General features: G+C 51.0%; 2 protein-coding genes across 4 annotated transcripts in view; one reads left to right on the forward strand and one right to left on the reverse strand.

The window, feature by feature from the left end:
- The window catches only part of YOD1 (YOD1 deubiquitinase), a 57,516-nt gene extending 48,220 nt beyond the window's left edge, over positions 1-9,296 (reverse strand). The window contains exon 1 of the mRNA XM_073587274.1: positions 9,179-9,296. Coding sequence (XP_073443375.1) covers positions 9,179-9,209 — 31 coding nt within the window. The 5' untranslated portion in view covers positions 9,210-9,296. The remainder of the gene's footprint in view (positions 1-9,178) is intronic.
- Positions 9,297-9,300: 4 nt separating this feature from the next.
- PFKFB2 (6-phosphofructo-2-kinase/fructose-2,6-biphosphatase 2) overlaps positions 9,301-19,586 on the forward strand; it is a 59,628-nt gene continuing 49,342 nt past the window's right edge. The window contains exons 1-4 of one of the 3 annotated variants that reach the window (XM_073587269.1): positions 9,301-9,461; positions 13,395-13,526; positions 14,005-14,130; positions 17,595-17,691. In XM_073587269.1, coding sequence (XP_073443370.1) covers positions 13,445-13,526; positions 14,005-14,130; positions 17,595-17,691 — 305 coding nt within the window. In that variant the 5' untranslated portion in view covers positions 9,301-9,461; positions 13,395-13,444. Of the gene's footprint in view, positions 9,474-13,394; positions 13,527-14,004; positions 14,131-17,594; positions 17,692-19,586 lie in introns of all 3 variants that reach the window. The other 2 variants (XM_073587271.1, XM_073587270.1) reach the window with 2 other exon arrangements.

The raw sequence follows: 19,586 nt of genomic DNA on the forward strand, positions 1-19,586 counted from the left end.
ATTGGGCAATAGCTGGGCGTGGCTGTTGGATAGAGGGTTGTCTTTTTAAGGATAGGCGTGATTGTGGCATGTTTGAAAGCAGAAGGGAAGGTACCCGAAGTTAGTGATAGGTTAAAAAGGTGGGTTAGGGATGGGATAAGAGTGGTGGTGATGTTGGGGAGGAGGTGGGATGGGATAGGGTCAAGTGCACAAGTGGTGAGGTGTGATTTAGAGAGAAGATGAGCAAGCTCCCCTTCAGTGATGCTAGATAAGGAGGTTATGGGGTTTGGGCATTAGTCTGGTATACAAAGGGGTTGTGGTGTTTGTCGCACACTTCAAAAACAAGATAGACCAAAGTCCTCGGCAGAGATTAGGGAGGTCGGAGGGGGCAGTGGTAGGCGGAGGAGGGAGTTAAAAGTATTGAACAACTGTTTGGGGTTGTGGGATAAGGAAGATACAAGGGATGTAAAGAAGGCCTGTTTAGCATATGTGAGAGCTGATTTGAATGCAAGTGTTGCTTGTTTGAGTGCAGTGAAGTCGTCTTGCGAATGCGTTTTCTTCCAGCGCCGTTCTGCAATTCTGGATGCTTGCCAAAGCTTTTTAGTGGTGTTATTGTGTCAGGGTTGTCTATTGATTTGTTGCACTCTGTTATGCATGACAGGGGTGACTGAGTCGATGGCTGATGCAAGAGTGGCATTGTAGAAACTAGTGGCAGTGGCAGTGTCGTGGAGTGAGGATATAGAGGACAGTGAGGACAGTGGTAGAACAGAGTCAGAGAGTGTGCGAGTGTCTAGATGTGCGAGGGAGATATGTCGCCAGCAGTGAGGAGAAGCAGAGAGAGGGAGAGCATGCGGCTTGTTTTCTATTTTATTAGGAGAGCTCTGAGGTTGAGGAGCAGTTCAGCAGAGGAGGTCAGGTGGGGAGGCAAGAGGGAATGAGAGATTACTATTTGGTTAGCGGGTGCTGGGGTTTGTGGATAGCGAAGGAAAGTGAGGGTTAAAGGAGCCAAAACTGTTAGAGCGTATGCGTTAGGCGTCGGATTTCCGGCGCTGCACAGCGGGAATCCCGAGCCTTGCCTCCGACGGTCTCCCATTCCTCCTCAGCCGCAGAGGAGCTTGCTCAGCAAACTCATCGGTCCCGGCGCTCTGTCCAGACCAGCTCCGTGGGTTTGCTTGCTGCTGCCACCCCTGGTTCAGCTTTGGCAATGCATGCTGCTCAGCAGCAAGATCCTCCAGGGACTAAGTCCTCATGTCGGGCCACTGAGCATGCCTGTGGAGTGATCTCCCATTGGAGAACAAAGGTCATGTGCTCAGGTCCTGCTCGTGTTCGGATTGGCCCATCCGAGAAGCAAGGAGGATCACGGACGCCTGTGGCTATAAAAGGTTCGCATGGCCGCTCGGCCATGCGCTAAGATAGACTCAAATAGTTTGGTGTGTATGATGATGGATGCATGTATCTGGTGTCTGACTCATTATGAAACCCCTACCCTTTGATACCCCTTTGATACCTCTGTTGTTAGGGTTTAGAGACTGAGTCAGCGACTGCTAGTGGCTAGCCTGTAGGCCACAGTGCATACCGGCCATCTGCACACTTGCACACGCCATTTATTTGATCCCTGTTGGTATCGCAGTCGCGGTGCCGGGCGCTAGCAGTCTAGAGGGACTTCAGTCCTGCTGTCTAAGGGCTGAGTTCTGTGACGTTAGGCTAGCGCTTACTCTGCCGAGCTCTGTGAGCGAAAACAGGCTACGGCATCTATTATTTGCAGTAGTGCGGCTCTAAGTCATAAGAGTTCGCCTCGGTACACCTTGGGTGAGGTTAACCCCGTGTGTGCCGTTATTGCACCGCCATATCGCGTCCGCCATTACCGAGCAGCAGTTAACACCTCTGCACGGTGGACCTCGGGCTGCGAACGCACCTAAACACCATCTTATTATTTGGTGTGTTCCGCCAGCCCTTAACATTATCTTAGCGCCAGGGTCTGGCCGATAATGGCGGATGAACAACGACTGCATAGGTACATTCAGCAGCTGGAGGGTAGGTTGGCAGCGCTAGAGCGTTCCACCTCAGCTGCGGATGTTACCTCGGTCGCCGTTCAGGCAGCTACAGAGGCTGTCGCTCGTGTCTCCACGGCCAGTCCTGCCCCGACCTTGTCCCGCCTCCCGCTGCCCGAGAAGTTCTCAGGGGATAGTGCTTCGTGTAGGGGTTTCGTGAGTCAGTGCTCCATTCACCTAGAGCTGCTGGCTACACGATTTCCCTCTGAGCGGGCCAAGGTGGGATTTATCATCTCCCTCCTGTCGGGCAGGGCCTTGGAATGGGCCACTCCACTGTGGGAGCGTGGGGATCCCCTGGTACAGAGTGCCACCCACTTCTTGGTCGCTCTGAAACAGGTGTTCCTGGGACCTCAGGTCACACATGATACGACACTCCAGTTGCTGGCGCTAGCCCAGGGTTCGTCTTTGGTCAGCCAGTATGCCATCCTCTTCAGAACTCTGGCCTCTGAGCTGGAGTGGCCAGATAAGGTGCTCATACCCATATTCTGGAGAGGCCTGGCTGATCATGTCAAGGACGCCCTGGCCACCAGGGAGGTTCCCACCACCCTAGAGGAGCTCATTACAGTCTCCACCCGGATTGACGCTCGCTTCACTGAGCGAGGGTTGGAGCGCTCCAGGTCCCGCCAACGCTATAAGTTGGCTCCAAATTTTGCCAGACCGCTGGAACCCCTCGGCCCACCGCCTGAGCCTCCAGAGGCCATGGAGGTGTCCCACACAGGGCCCAGGGCCCGGTCCGTGCGGGTACCCCCAGTCTGCTTCCGTTGTCGGCAGACTGGGCACCACGCTAACCAGTGCCCACAGCGGCCGGGAAACGCCCCCATCTAGTGGTTATCGGAGGGGGTCTACTAGACACAGCTAATTTCTCCTCCAAGCTCCTGTTTAAAGGGGCGTTAGAGTTTGAGTCTTCCACTCTGATGGTGGAGGTTTGCGTGGACTCTGGGGCGGAGGGCAACTTTATGTCATCTGCCTTCGCTCAACAACACGCAGTCCCTCTGGTCTTGCTACCTCAGCCAGTCACCATTAGGGTGGTGAATGGGGCGACACTCCCGTCCCTAATCACCCACCAAACGGCTCCACTGAGACTCTCACTGTCTCCGTCTCATCAGGAGATGCTGTCTCTCCTTGTGATGCCAGAAGGTATCGACCAGGTCCTCCTAGGGGTTCCCTGGTTACGGGCCCACTCTCCCCACATAGACTGGTCCTCGGGGAAAATGCTCGCTTGGAGTAAGTCCTGCGAGGGTAGGTGTCTGAGGGACTGCCTTCAGGTCGCTACTTCTGAGGTTCCTGCAGATCTCTCCTCGCTTCCCAAGCCATATCGGCAGTATGCAGACGTTTTCTCCAAGAAGGCGGCGGAGATCCTTCCGCCGCACCGCCCTTACGACTGTCCTATTGACCTCTTGCCCGGCGCTGAGCCTCCCCGGGGTCGAGTATACCCCCTATCTCTCCCAGAGACAGAGGCCATGTCACAGTATATCAGGGAGAATCTGGCAAGGGGATTCATTAGGAAGTCGGTGTCCCCGGCGGGAGCGGGATTCTTCTTTGTCCAAAAGAAGAATGGGGAATTACGTCCGTGCATCGATTACAGGGGACTTAACGCCATAACCGTTAAGAACAAGTATCCTCTGCCCCTGATATCGGAACTATTTGATAGGCTACGGGGAGCGAGAGTGTTTACTAAGCTTGATCTGCGGGGAGCCTATAACCTGATTCGCATCCGTGATGGGGACGAATGGAAGACGGCATTTAACACCAGAGATGGGCACTATGAATATCTGGTGATGCCCTTTGGGCTATGTAACGCCCCAGCCGTCTTCCAAGATTTTGTGAACGATATCTTCCGGGATATGCTTGCCACCTCGGTAGTAGTCTATCTGGATGATATTCTTATTTTTTCTCCAGATATTGACTCCCACCGGAGAGATGTTCGCAAAGTTTTCGATCTCCTGCGGGCCAACTCCCTCTATGCCAAATTGGAGAAATGTGTGTTTGAGCAGGAGTCCATGCCTTTCCTGGGTTACATCATCTCAGCCCAGGGTTTGGCCATGGATCCTGCCAAGCTACAGGCGGTGATGGATTGGCAGGAACCCCATTCTCTCAAAGCGGTGCAGCGCTTTATGGGGTTCATAAATTACTATCGCCAATTCATTCCCCATTTCTCAACTTTGGTTGCACCCGTGGTAGCCCTCACCAAGAAGGGTGCGAACCCCAAACTGTGGTCGGAGACTGTCTCCAAGGCTTTCGCCTCCATTAAGTCCCATTTTGCTAGCGCTCCCATTCTACATCGCCCTGATGTAGATAAGCCATTCATTCTAGAAGTGGATGTCTCCTCCGTCGGTGCTGGGGCAGTCCTTTTCCAGAAGGACTCGCAAGGTCGAAAGCACCCATGCTTCTTCTTCTCCAAGACCTTCACACCGGCGGAGAGGAATTATTCCATCGGGGACAGGGAGTTGCTAGCAATGAAGCTGGCCTTCTCAGAATGGAGACATCTCCTGGAGGGGGCTCACCATCCTTTCCAGGTGTTCACCGATCACAAAAATTTGGTCTATTTGCAGACGGCTCAGCGGCTGAATTCTCGTCAGGCCAGATGGTCCTTGTTCTTCTCCCGGTTCCATTTCACACTACATTTTCTCTCCGGGGAGAAGAACGTCTGAGCCGATGCTCTTTCTCACTCTGTGGTGTCATCAGAGGAGGAGGAGGAGCCTCGACTGATAGTCCCATCGGAGAGCCCGAGGACCGTGGCTCCGGTTGCTCTTGAGTCTGTACCTCTGGGCAAGACTTTTGTCGCTGTCCATCTGCGACCGGAGGTCCTCTCGTGGGCTCATTCGTCCAGAGTGGGAGGTCATTTCAGGATCAAACGGACCACTGAACTACTGGCGAGGACGTACTGGTGGCCGCATATGGCCCGTGACGTCAAGAACTATATTCAGGCGTGCGTCTCTTGCGCCCAGAATCGGCCCTCTCGGCAGCGGCCCGCTGGGTTACTCTATCCTCTGCCGGTTGCGGACAGGCCCTGGGAGATGGTTGGTATGGACTTTGTGGTGGGTCTGCCCAAGTCCAGTGGCAGCACCGTCATCTGGGTGATCACCGATCATTTCTCCAAGATGGTGCACTTAGTACCACTCTCTCGGTTACCGTCGGCACGAGGCCTAGCGGCATTGTTCATTAAACATGTTTTCCAACTACACGGCATGCCGGATAAGATTGTCAGCGACCGGGGTCCCCAGTTTGCTTCTCGGTTCTGGAGAGAGCTCTGTTCTCTGCTCAGCATTGAGCTAAATCTCTCTTCGGCCTATCATCCCGAGACGAATGGGTTGGTGGAGAGAGCCAACCAGACCTTGGTGACATATCTGCGACATTTTGTCTCGGCTAGGCAGGATGATTGGGCATCCTTACTGCCGTGGGCGGAGTTCACCTTGAACAACGCGGTAGCCGATTCCACCGGTCAGACCCCATTTCTCTTAAATTACGGTCAGCATCCGCGCGTCCCCGTGCCCGTGTCGTCCACCGACTCTAGGATGGCGGACTGGGCGGTGGAAGCACGTGACAATTGGGACCGCACGCAGGATGCTATCCGGGCCTCCAAGGAGAGAATGAGGTCTTCCGCTGATACCCGCCGGCGCCCTGCTCTGACCTTTGCCCCTGGCGACTTAGTGTGGCTCTCTGCCCGTAACATCAGGCTGCGGGTGGAATCCGCTAAGTTCGCACCACGCTACATCGGTCCTTGAGCAGATTAATCCTGTGGTCTACCGTCTAGCCCTTCCACCACACTTGGCTATCTCGGACACGTTTCATGTGTCTCTCCTCAAGCCAGTTCACATGTCCCGGTTTTCTGAGCCAGCTGCCAGAACATCAGATCTGTCGTCTGACGAGTTTGAGGTCAATGCCATCGTGGGATGCAAGGTGATGCGGGGCAAAAAGTTTTACTTGGTGGATTGGAAGGGTCATGGTCCAGAGGCCCGGACCTGGTGGAGAATATCCACGCTCCTCTTCTCATTGCAGAGTTTGAGCGGAGCGAGGCGGCCCTAGGGGGGGGGGTAATGTTAGGCGTCGGATTTCTGGCGCTGCACAGCGGGAATCCCGAGCCTTGCCTCCGACGGTCTCCCATTCCTCCCCAGCCGCAGAGGAGCTTGCTCAGCAAACTCGTCGGTCCCGGCGCTCTGTCCAGACCAGCTCCATGGGTTTGCTTGCTGCTGCCACCCCTGGTTCAGCTTTGGCAATGCATGCTGCTCAGCAGCAAGATCCTCCAGGGACTAAGTCCTCATGTCGGGCCACTGAGCATGCCTGTGGAGTGATCTCCCATTGGAGAACAAAGGTCATGTGCTCAGGTCCTGCTCGTGTTCGGATTGGCCCATCCGAGAAGCAAGGAGGATCACGGACGCCTGCGGCTATAAAAGGTTCGCATGGCCGCTCGGCCATGCGCTAAGATAGACTCAAATAGTTTGGTGTGTATGATGATGGATGCATGTATCTGGTGTCTGACTCATTATGAAACCCCTACCCTTTGATACGTCTGTTGTTAGGGTTTAGAGACTGAGTCAGCGCCTGCTAGTGGCTAGCCTGTAGGCCACAGTGCATACCGGCCGTCTGCACACTTGCACACGCCATTTATTTGATCCCTGTTGGTATCGCAGTCGCGGTGCCGGGCGCTAGCGGTCTAGAGGGACTTCAGTCCTGCTGTCTAAGGGCTGAGTTCTGTGACGTTACGCTAGCGCTTACTCTGCCGAGCTCTGTGAGCGAAAACAGGCTACGGCATCTATTATTTGCGGTAGTGCGGCTCTAAGTCATAAGAGTTCGCCTCGGTACACCTTGGGTGAGGTTAACCCCGTGTGTGCCGTTATTGCACCGCCATATCGCGTCCGCCATTACCGAGCAGCAGTTAACACCTCTGCACGGTGGACCTCGGGCTGCAAACGCACCTAAACACCATCTTATTATTTGGTGTGTTCCGCCAGCCCTTAACAGTATGTCATCATGGTGAGAGTAATTTAGAAGGCAAAAGAAATTTAGTACATTTAAACACAGCGTTTAGTCGTACCTTCTGGTCACTTCAGGCTCATTTCAGGCATATTTCAGATATTATCCTTAGAAGACATCCTTGGAATCACAGACAGACCTCTGAGTCTGAATTTATAAGATTCATGGATATTGGTTCCTTACCAGCCTGAAATACCAGTGCCAGTAGTCTTCTTTACTCTGGCTGGTTAACAAATATAGAGGGACCCCACACTAATTTTTTTAAATGATTATTTATTTATTAAAAAGGAGGGGACCTCTCTCTGTGCTTTCCTCCACTTCCTGTGTCATGTAAGACCGGTTGTGTCAAAAGATTCACCATTATTTAAATTAGTACACATACGTAGTAAGCTGCGTTCCCGCACTTAATATGCATGTGACTAGGAGGATAATGTGGTTTTACCGCATCTAATGAAAGTGTATGGGAAATGTACGCAGCGGAGACTAAGGCTACGTGCACACGCTGCGGAATGCTCTGCGGATTTGGCCGTGCGGATTTAGTAGAATCCGCAGGTAAATCTGCAGCTCAAAAGACCTGCGGTTTTACCTGCGGATTGCTCTGCGGTTTTTCATCTCCACAATGGAGGCGATGGCAAACCACAGCGGAATCCGCAGAAAGAATTGACATGTCAATTCTGCAGTTTCAAAACTGCAGAAAAACCGCGCGGAAAAATCTGCACCGTCTGCATTGCGTTTTTTTATTCCCATAGGGAATAATGGTACTGTACACCGCAGCAAAAACTGCTGCGAATCCGCAGCGTGTGCACACACCCTAAGGCTGGGGTCACACTAACCGACGCAAAATACGGTCCGCAGTTTACATGCGTAATACGGATGAATGACCCCTAAACAGTGCTCCGTATGTCATCCGTACGCAAGATGTGGTCGCGTATTTTGCGCATGTCAGCATCCATATGTAATCCGTATGGCGAGATTTTCTCGCCGCCTTGCAAAATGGACATATAATGGAGCCCTATGACAGGGTTTCTAACAGAAAACAAAGAATAGATATAGACACATAGAATGCATATATATATATCTATATAGATAGATAGATAGATAGATATGTATTCTATGTGTATATATCTATTCTTTCGTTTGTGTTATAAACCTGTCAGTATGAGTTTACTGTATAGCGCACTGAATTTGCCGGCTTTGCTAAAAGACACTGGGTGCGTATTTCTCGCAAGTCACACATCTGGTCCGTGTGTAATGCGTATTTTTTGCGCACCCATAGACTTGCATTGGCGTATTACGGCCGTAGTACGCTGACAATCGCAGCATGCTGCGATTGGCACGGACCGTAGAATACGGATGAGAAATATACGGCTGATGGGAGCTGCCCCATAGAGAATCATTTGTCCGTGTGTAATGCGTGCTTTTAGCGCCTCTCACTCGTCCGTATTCCTCGCCAGTGTGACCCCGGCCTAAGAGTCTCAGCTCCATAAATAGACATGCTGCGGTCTGGAAAGATGCACCACTTGTGCGTCTCTGCGGGTGAGCCGCGGGCATCTCAGGACTCATACTGGGCATGGGATTTCATGAAATCCCATCCACTATGCTGTAATATCTAGATGCTGCATGTTGGACATTGCTTATGTACGCAGCGTTTACTGACCGTGGGAACATACCCCAATATATCTGCAAACAGGAAATCACTTTTTTTTCCTTCCCAGGAGCCAACTTTTCAATTAGCTTTATTTCAAGTGACAAAAAAACGCATGCAGGTAAAAAACGCAGGTAAAAAACGCAGGTGACCTCAGATGCAGCTTTGGTGCAGATTTCACCTGTACTGAGCCATTCCTGTCCGTGGGAACATACCCTAAGGTTTACGTGTCAGTACACATCACGTTAGGACCCGGCGATACAGCAGACGGTTGCCATGGTGCCGCAGTCTAATTGTATTAAGAACACCTTTCTCCTTAGCCAATTGGCTGTCCTGAACACGCCCCTCAGGCAACACCACCTAAACGAACCAATCAAATAGCGGGGGCAAGGCATAGTTTATAAATGCAAGCCTTATCAGGGGCAGCCTCGGGGCGGGGCGTACGATTATTCTTAGGCCGCCATGTTTACCGTGGGCAAATGGCTATTTTTCCCTCTATCAACCAGATTGGGAAGAAAATATAACTTACGTAAACCGCGACTGTTTGTAAAACGCAACATCCTCTCACAAATGAGCTGGAAAGCCGCAGCTGGTAACCTGGGGGGGTGAATATCCGCTGCACACGAGGGAAGCTAATACACGGTGCACGCACAGGTGCCAGCCCCGGACCATGGACGTACAATGCAGCCGGCCGTACATGGCTCTGGGGGTGGCTGCCTAGTCGATACCCGCCCTCCGTGACGTCACGTCAGAGCCGGTGCCGCGTCCTTCAGCAGATCCCCACCTGTGTGACCGAGACAACGGCAGCGCCGGTAAGAGCCCCGGTGTGTGACAGCGCCTGCTGTACGGGGCTGCTCCGTGTGGGGGCCGGCTGCTGCACCTCCGGGGTCTTCCCATTCATGATGTCCTGGTGTATTGTAATGGGGGAATCCGGAGGTCCCCACAGTAATGGGCAGCACTAGTATGGGGGGCAGTCCTGTGCTGGGTCATCACTAGTATGGGGGGCAGTCCTGTGCTGGGTCATCACTAGTATGGGGGGCAGTCCTGGGGGTCCTGTGCTGGGTCATCACTAGTATGGGGGGCAGTCCTGGGGGTCCTGTGCTGCGTCATCACTAGTATGGGGGGCAGTCCTGGGGGTCCTGTGCTGGGTCATCACTAGTATGGGGGCAGTCCTGGGGGTCCTGTGCTGGGTCATCACTAGTATGGGATGGGGGCAGTCCTGGTGGTCATGTGCTGGGTCATCACTAGTATGGGGGGTAGTCCTGGTGGTCCTGTGCTTGGTCATCACTAGTATGGGGGGTAGTCCTGGTGGTCCTGTGCTGGGTCATCACTAGTATGGGGGGTAGTCCTGGTGGTCCTGTGCTGGGTCATCACTAGTATGGGATGGGGGCAGTCCTGGTGGTCCTGTGCTAGGTTATCACTAGTATGGGATGGGGGCAGTCCTGGTGATCCTGTGCTGGGTCATCACTAGTATGGGGGGCAGTCCTGGTGATCCTGTGCTGGGTCATCACTAGTATGGGATGGGGGCAGTCCTGGTGGTCCTGTGCTGGGTCATCACTAGTATGGGATGGGGGCAGTCCTGGTGATCCTGTGCTGGGTCATCACTAGTATGGGGGGCAGTCCTGGTGGTCCTGTGCTGGGTCATCACTAGTATGGGGGGCAGTCCTGGTGGTCCTGTGCTGGGTCATCACTAGTATGGGGGGTAGTTCTGGTGGTCCTGTGCTGGGTCATCACTAGTATGGGATGGGGGCAGTCCTGGTGGTCATGTGCTGGGTCATCACTAGTATGGGGGGTAGTCCTGGTGGTCCTGTGCTGGGTCATCACTAGTATGGGGGGTAGTCCTGGTGGTCCTGTGCTTGGTCATCACTAGTATGGGGGGTAGTCCTGGTGGTCCTGTGCTGGGTCATCACTAGTATGGGATGTGGGCAGTCCTGGTGGTCCTGTGCTAGGTTATCACTAGTATGGGATGGGGGCAGTCCTGGTGATCCTGTGCTGGGTCATCACTAGTATGGGGGGCAGTCCTGGTGGTCCTGTGCTGGGTCATCACTAGTATGGGGGGTAGTCCTGGTGGTCTTGTGCTGGGTCATCACTAGTATGGGGGGTAGTCCTGGTGGTCCTGTGCTGGGTCATCACTAGTATGGGATGGGGGCAGTCCTGGTGGTCCTGTGCTGGGTCATCACTAGTATGGGATGGGGGCAGTCCTGGTGATCCTGTGCTGGGTCATCACTAGTATGGGGGGCAGTCCTGGTGGTCCTGTGCTGGGTCATCACTAGTATGGGGGGCAGTCCTGGTGGTCCTGTGCTGGGTCATCACTAGTATGGGGGGTAGTCCTGGTGGTCTTGTGCTGGGTCATCACTAGTATGGGGGGTAGTCCTGGTGGTCCTGTGCTGGGTCATCACTAGTATGGGATGGGGGCAGTCCTGGTGGTCCTGTGCTGGGTCATCACTAGTATGGGATGGGGGCAGTCCTGGTGATCCTGTGCTGGGTCATCACTAGTATGGGGGGCAGTCCTGGTGGTCCTGTGCTGGGTCATCACTAGTTTGGGGTGGCAGTCCTGGTGGTCCTGTGCTAGGTCATCACTAGTATGGGGTGGGGGGCAGTCCTGGTGGTCCTGTGCTGGGTCATCACTAAGTATGTAGGAGGGCACCGCACTAGCATGGCAGGGCACTAATATATGGGGGGCAGTGCAGTAGTATGGAGGGGGGAGCTCACTAGCATAGCAGGGCATTAGTATGTGGGGGGCAGGGGACTAGAATGACAGCACTAGTATGGCAGGGCACTAGTATGTGGGGGGCACGGCATTAGCATGGCAGTGCACTAGTTTGTGGGGGCAGCGTAATGGTATGTAGGGAGACAGGCACCAGTATGACAGTACATTAGTTTGTGGGGGGCACGGCATTAGCATGGCAGTGCACTAGTATGTGGAAGGCAGCGCCATGGTATGTGGGGAGACAGGCACTAGTATGACAGTACACTTGTATGTGTGGGGGCAGCTCTGTGGTATGCGGGGGGGACAGGCAATAATATGACAGTGCACTAGCATGTGGGAGGCAGCGCTGTGGTATGTGGGGGGACAGGCACCAGTATGACTGCACTAGTATGTGGGGGGACAGGCACCAGTATGACTGCACTAGTATGTGGGGGGCAGCGCTATGGTATGTGGGGGACAGGCACTAGTCTGACAGTGCACTAGTATGTGGAAGGCAGCGCCATGGTATGTGGGGAGACAGGCACTAGTATGACAGTACACTTGTATGTGTGGGGGCAGCTCTGTGGTATGCGGGGGGGACAGGCAATAATATGACAGTGCACTAGCATGTGGGAGGCAGCGCTGTGGTATGTGGGGGGACAGGCACCAGTATGACTGCACTAGTATGTGGGGGGACAGACACCAGTATGACTGCACTAGTATGTGGGGGGCAGCGCTATGGTATGTGGGGGACAGGCACTAGTCTGACAGTGCACTAGTATGTGGAAGGCAGCGCCATGGTATGTGGGGAGACAGGCACTGGTATGAGAGTACACTAGTATGTGTGTGGGAGGCAGCGCTGTGGTATGTGGGGGGATAGGCACCAGTATGACAGTGCACTAGTATGTGGGGGGCAGCGCTATGGTATGTGGGGGACAGGCAGTAGTATGACAGTGCACTAGCATGGCAATAGTATGTCGGAGGCAGCGCACTAGCGTAGCAGGGCACTAGTATGTGGGGGGGGCACGGCATTAGCATGGCAGGGCACTAGTATGTGGGGGGGGGCACGGCATTAGCATGGCAGGGCACTAGTATGTGGAAGGCAGCGCCATGGTATGTGGGGAGACAGGCACTAGTATGACAGTACACTTGTATGTGTGGGGGCAGCTCTGTGGTATGCGGGGGGGACAGGCAATAATATGACAGTGCACTAGCATGTGGGAGGCAGCGCTGTGGTATGTGGGGGGACAGGCACCAGTATGACTGCACTAGTATGTGGGGGGACAGGCACCAGTATGACTGCACTAGTATGTGGGGGGACAGGCACCAGTATGACTGCACTAGTATGTGGGGGGCAGCGCTATGGTATGTGGGGGACAGGCACTAGTCTGACAGTGCACTAGTATGTGGAAGGCAGCGCCATGGTATGTGGGGAGACAGGCACTGGTATGAGAGTACACTAGTATGTGTGTGGGAGGCAGCGCTGTGGTATGTGGGGGGATAGGCACCAGTATGACAGTGCACTAGTATGTGGGGGGCAGCGCTATGGTATGTGGGGGACAGGCAGTAGTATGACAGTGCACTAGCATGGCAATAGTATGTCGGAGGCAGCGCACTAGCGTAGCAGGGCACTAGTATGTGGGGGGGGGGCACGGCATTAGCATGGCAGGGCACTAGTATGTGGGGGGGGGCACGGCATTAGCATGGCAGGGCACTAGTATGTGGAAGGCAGCGCCATGGTATGTGAGGAGACAGGCTCCAGTATGACAGTACACTAGTATGGTCGGGGGCAGCGCTATGGTATGTGGGGGGCAGGGCACTAGTATGGAGGAGCGGTGTAATCACTTAGGCTCACTTATACCTGCGGAGCTCTCCTGATGATATCTGTGCTTCTCCCCCATCACATACCGTCCTGCCCCCCCGGGGAGGGGGACCTCAGGTGTGTTGTGTATACAGGATGGGCTGACTATCTGGGCAGGAATGTGACAGCTCTGGAGGGATCCAGCCAGATCAGGAATGTACAACTTTGCTTTTATACTACTTTTTCCTTTTGCAGTGTGTGGACCGGCTGGGTTGGCGGTGATTTTCTCAGTACAAGTCGCTGTCATGTCAGATGAGAAGAATCAGGACCCCGGACAGTTCAACGGTGCTGGAGGCAAAGTGCCAGCTAGAAGCACAGAGAAGAAATGTAAGTGATGACGCTAGTGCTGCGCTGCCGCTGTTGGGAAACCCTGTTAGGCCTGTTTCGCACTTGAGTTATTTGACGTCAGTCAAAATCTGCTGTTTTTAGGACGTTTTTTTCCAGTGGCGGACCGCTATTTTAAACTGCGCATGCCTGGAAGATTTTCGTTTTCATGCAATTTAACCCTAAACGCCGTTCTGGAAGCTGCGAAAAAAGTCTCTCTCTCTCTCATGTGTCACGTGACCCTCTTACCACTGAACAAAATAGAGTTGGATCCAAAATGGCCGACTTCAAAATGGCCGTCATGGTCACCACCCATCTTGAAAAGTTTCAACCCTCCCATATACTAATGTGCCACAAACAGGAAGTTGATATCACCAACCATTCCCATTTTATTTAGGTGGATCCATATACATGGCCCACCCTGCAGTCTGATTATTTACTACATTGCTATCGGATGCTGAGCTCTCCATTCATTCCACAGCCTGGGCTTCATATATGACAAACTCTCCCACCTTGATTGTTATGATTGGTTTGCCGGCCAGAGGGAAGACGTACATGTCCAAGAAGTTGACCCGATACCTCAACTGGATTGGTGTGCCCACGAAAGGTATGAAGGGAAGCATACAGTTTGCCAGTGTGATACTTTAGGGGGGGCTTACATCTGACTTTCCACATCAAACGATTGTTGGTCAGTAAATGTTTAGTAATGGGAGGTTGTTTAATAGCCTGTGTATCCAGCAGACCAGATGGAGACGGAACAATTAGTGATGGATTGTTCAGTGGGCCTAGGCTGCTATTGTTCTCGGCAGCACAGATCCTGTTTATTCACAGTGATGTGCTGCCGAGAACAATGATCCTTCTGCAAATCAAAAGATCGTTTCACCCGAAGAACAAGCGTTGTGTTCATTTGTCAGGTGATTGGCAGCCTGTTCACACTGAGATTTTCGTGAACAAGCTTTCCATAGCGTGTTTGTTCACAATTATCTTGCAATGTAAATGAACCTTTTAGGGGTTTCCACTGCTGGGTAACCCAAATTTAAACAAATCAGGACAGGAATTAAAATACAAAATAATCTATACTCTCCTCGCACAGCGGCACACTTCCGGCAATGTCGGCACCACTGTTCCCGGGGGGTGATGTGACATTGTATTGTCACCTGCCTGCTGCAGCCAAAAAGCGGCCGTACATCAGCTGTAACCGTTACGATTTCATTAGCGGGAATGTCCGCCCTCATGGAATATGGGGGAGCTGCAGCTGACGAGCCGCCACTATTGGCTGCACCCAGCATGTGACTCCACAAAGTCATGTCGCCCTCAATGACTCCACTGCAGGAGGTGAGTATGCACTGCTTTTATATCAGTGTTAGTCCTTAATGGATTAAGTAGTGAATAACCCCTTTAATTCTTAAAGGGGCTGTCTGGGATTAAAGCAGAACAGGAGCTGCGTGCAAAATAATAGAATAACCAATACTCTCCTCTTCCACCCTTCCCCTTTCCAACACGTCCACATCAACGGTCCCCGATGTCCCTGCAGGGATGACTTCACGTGCCAGCGGGGACACTTGTATATACAGCATGGGGCTATTCAGACCAGTGCAGGGGGAAAAAGTCAAAGCTCATCTATATACCGGATACTGTAAGCCATATGAAATCTGTAACCCTTTCTGACCCATGTCTGCCTGACTCGACAGCTGGGCATCGAACCTCCCAACCACCAGTAGTGATCTGCTCTGTATTCTGGCTTCATATTCCGTATTTTGATAAGCCTGACCAAACTTGTTGACTTCAGCAGAACATGTTGACTGTTGTGTAATGAGGCCAACATGATAGTTCCCCAAAGGCAAGTTAAAAAAGACATGTTGTATTCTCCTATGTCTGATACTTTGTTCCTCTGGCATCTAAAAAAAAAACACTGCAATGTCTGCCAATCCACCGATCATATGATTAGAACCAGAAGACTATCTAATATGTACAGTATCTCCTGACATCCACACTGTCAGAAGAAAGAAAGATCAGGTATTTAGGTTCTTATCCTGCTATCATAGAAAAAGCCAGTCAAGTGCTACTGCTGAGGGTAGCCTCCAAGCAGATCCACTGATGGTGGTGTGAACAGAGCCTTGAAGGGAAGCCCTCAGAAAATGACCTATTTTTTTTAGATGTTTGTGTTACTTGTATTCTTTAAACATTATTGGCGATATTTTTTTTTTTCATATTACGAGCTTTATTTAAAAAAATAACTTTTGCGGTTTTTACAGTGGCCACTGAGGCTACTCCAACCTTTTACTTCCTGTCTTTTCAGAAAGATTTTTCAGCAGGCTCCTTATCAGCAGAGGCAGGATTACAATGGCAGGCCACACTTCTATGCACACCTGATAGGACAGGATCCACCAATTATAATGGGCAATATTACAGTTGATCCTGCTCTGCCTCCCTTCACAATGACCCTTTCACAGGAACATTAATCACTTCAATGCAATAAATAGGGTCAGGTTCTCTTTATTTTGGCTATGCACATGTTATTTCCTGAAACGGGAGGTTAAAGTTGGAAAAAGCTCAAGTGAACAGTGTGAAAATTAGATTTTTTTTTTTATTATTTATTTTTAATATGGTTTGTGATATGCAAAAAGTGTGTATAAAACAATAGGTCATAATCTGATGATGGCTTCCTTTTAATGCCCTGATAAACACAGATATTGGCGACATTTCCCCAAAGCCTGTGTATGGGGACTTACGACTCTCCTCCACCAAATGATGTTCGGGGAGAGGAGGATCCCGTAATTTCCAATGGCAAATCCTGTTATTTGGTGGGATCATAAGCCGCTGCCAGAAGAGTCTCTTCTAAAGAACATTGGGACGTTTAGCCGAACGTGTCTGTGTATGGTGGTGGTCTGGAGAGAGAGCTGTCCACCAGGAGTGTCTCTGACAGAGAACATAGGGACGCTCGGCCAACCGTAGATGTATGCGGGTAGTTTGTAGGGACAGCTGTCAGCCAGGAGAGTCTCTAACAGAGAACATTGGGACGCTTAGCCGAACGTGTCTGTGTATGGTGGTAGTCTGGAGAGACAGCTGTCCACCAGGAGTGTCTCTGACAGAGAACACAGGGACGCTCGGCCAACCGTATATGTATGCGGGTAGTTTGTAGGGACAGCTGTCAGCCAGGAGAGTCTCTAACAGAGAACATTGGGACGTTTAGCCGAACGTGTCTGTGTAAGGTGGTAGTCTGGAGAGACAGCTGTCAGCCAGGAGTGTCTCTGACAGAGAACATAGGGACGCTCGGCCAACCGTATATGTATGCGGGTAGTTTGTAGGGACAGCTGTCAGCCAGGAGAGTCTCTAACAGAGAACATTGGGACGTTTAGCCGAACTTGTCTGTGTATGGTGGTAGTCTGGAGAGACAGCTGTACACCAGGAGTGTCTCTGACAGAGAACATAGGGACGCTCGGCCAACCGTATATGTATGCGGGTAGTTTGTAGGGACAACTGTCAGCCAGAAGAGTCTCTTCTAAAGAACATTGGGATGTTTAGCCGAACGTGTCTGTGTATGGTGGTAGTCTGGAGAGACAGCTGTCAGCCAGGAGAGTCTCTAACAGAGAACATTGGGACGTTTGGCCAACCGTATATGTATGCGGGTAGTTTGTAGGGACAGCTGTCAGCCAGGAGAGTCTCTAACAGAGAACATTGGGACGTTTGGCCAAAGGTATGTTTATGGGGGTAGTTTGGCTGACAGCTGTCCCTCCAAACTATCCAATGTGTATGGGGGTCATTATTTTCTAGGGTTGTATGAGATATTCAAGATGACCTGCGAAGTGTTGACTGATTCCTTCAAAGTCTGAAGAAAGCCTTTTGAGTGTTTTTTTTCTTAATTTGTTCCCCTAGTGACAGGAAAGGGAGGGTTAGAATACACTTCTATCTGTTTTTTATTTTCCTAATAGTTTCATTCCAGCCATAATATTTTTCATATTCTCATTTTATGGCTTTTCAATATCTCCTTGTTATCCTTTTGACATCTCCGTTTTCCACCATTGTTTAATAATCCCTTTTGAGTTTTGACATGGTTTTTTCTTTTCCTAGTATTTAATCTAGGAGCATATCGTCGTGAAGTGGTGAGGTCCTACAAGTCTTATGAGTTTTTTCGTCACGACAATGCAGAGGCCATGAGAATTCGCAAGTAAGTTATCATGTGTAGCTTCAGTTTCCATTAGTTGCAGAGGATGCCCTAACATTCCCATATTATCAGGGTCCTGAGTTGAGTTCCCAAAAAGGACAACAGCTGCAAGGAGTTTGTATGTTCTCCCCATGTTTGCGTGGGTTTCCTCCGGGTTATCCGGTTTCCTCCCACACTCCAAAGACACACTCATATAGCGCCATGATGTGATGCAATGACATGGTGCTATATAAGTGAGTAAAATACATATATTCTGAAATATCACTTACTATTAGATACTGATGTCTTATGTGTTTACCACATTTGATGATCCTATATACAGCGGCCATCTGTAGGGAAAATCTCTCTTCAATAGGTTTGATGTTGAATGTTTTGCCGTTACTTGGAAGGAACTTACCAACGTGGTAATACTTTTTTTTTTTTTTTTTTGTTTTCCCCAGCATGGAGATAACGGTCTTCACTGCTGACAATTTCTTGCTGTCTTTCAAGTTCAGCTGCAGTCAGCATCCATAGGTGCAGAGTCAGGGAGGTCCAGTTACCATATTACCAAGAAGCATATGGATATTTCAGGAACTGGATCTTCCTCCCAGATGTTGCATCTCCTGCTCAAATCCATGATTAGCGACTGGCGTGGCAGCTAGGAATTTGACAATTATAGGGGTTTTCCTACAAAGTACATTTTATTTAATAGATCTCAAAATAATAATAATTTCCCCAATTGGATGTGTTAGAAAATGTTCCTGTGCCGAGATAATCCTATAAATGTGCCTGTACTGTGTAATGGCCGTGTCTGACTGTACAGGAACATGCTCTACATATACCACATCTGCCTTGGCAGGGGAGAGCACAAGAGAGTATACAGACAGGGCAGGGAGGACACAAAAAATAGATATTATAACAGGGGATGACAAATGATGTTTTCTATGAGGTAAAACATTGATTAAAAACAGGTAGAGACATGTTTTACCTCACAGAAAGAATTAGTTGTGATCCCGTGCTGTAATGTCTGTATACTCTTTTGCATTCTTCCCCCTGCCTAGGAGCTGTGGTATGATCAGACCATGTTCCAGTATGGTCAGACACAACCATTACACAGTACAGCAGGGGCACATTTATAAGATTATCTCAGCACAGGAACATTTTATTTAAACACATCCCATTGTGGAACTTATTATTATTATTCCAAGATCTATTGATTAAAGTAATCATTGTGTGTGCGAAAATTTTAATAATTTAAATGCTTTTCTCCTTTGTCTCATGGGGGACACAGATACTGTGGGTGTATGCTTCTGCCGCTAGGAGGCTGACACTAAGTGAAAAAAAAAAGAGGTTAGCTCCTCCTCCACAGTATACACCCTCGCCCCTATTGCGGGCGGAAACCAGTTTTTGCTTAGTGTCTGATGGAGGCACACACAGTCTGGGTCTCTCCAGAATATTTTTATTTTTTTTAATTTTCTCGCTATGAAGAGGAGACAGGGGCGACGGACCCTATTGAAAGGGTCCGATCTCCCCAAAACATCAACGGGCGAGCACGCGCGAGTATCGTCTCCGCGTATCCTTTCCCGCACCGAGGGACATCTCTGGGACTTTTCCCCAGACATCTATTTTTCTTTTTTATTTTCTGAGAAGATAAGACAGGGGCAAAGCATCCTATTGAAAGGATCCGATTTTCCCGAAACCAACAACGGGCAACCACGTGCGAGTGTCCCTCCACGTTTCCTCTCCCGCGATGTGGGACATTATGCCAGACTTAGCCCTGTCCACCCCTAGGTAGTGAAACCATGGGCTTGCACAGAGGCACAAGACAAGTCTGTGCGCGCCCACTGCTCCACCAACGCATGACGGCGGTGCTGCATGGCGGCGGACGGTCCCTCTCCTCGCCCCGGCAAGGCGGACGG

The sequence above is a fragment of the Dendrobates tinctorius genome, unplaced genomic scaffold, assembly GCF_039654945.1.
Source record: "Dendrobates tinctorius isolate UK_male_01 unplaced genomic scaffold, ASM3965494v1 ptg000098l, whole genome shotgun sequence".
NCBI lineage: Eukaryota > Metazoa > Chordata > Amphibia > Anura > Dendrobatidae > Dendrobates > Dendrobates tinctorius.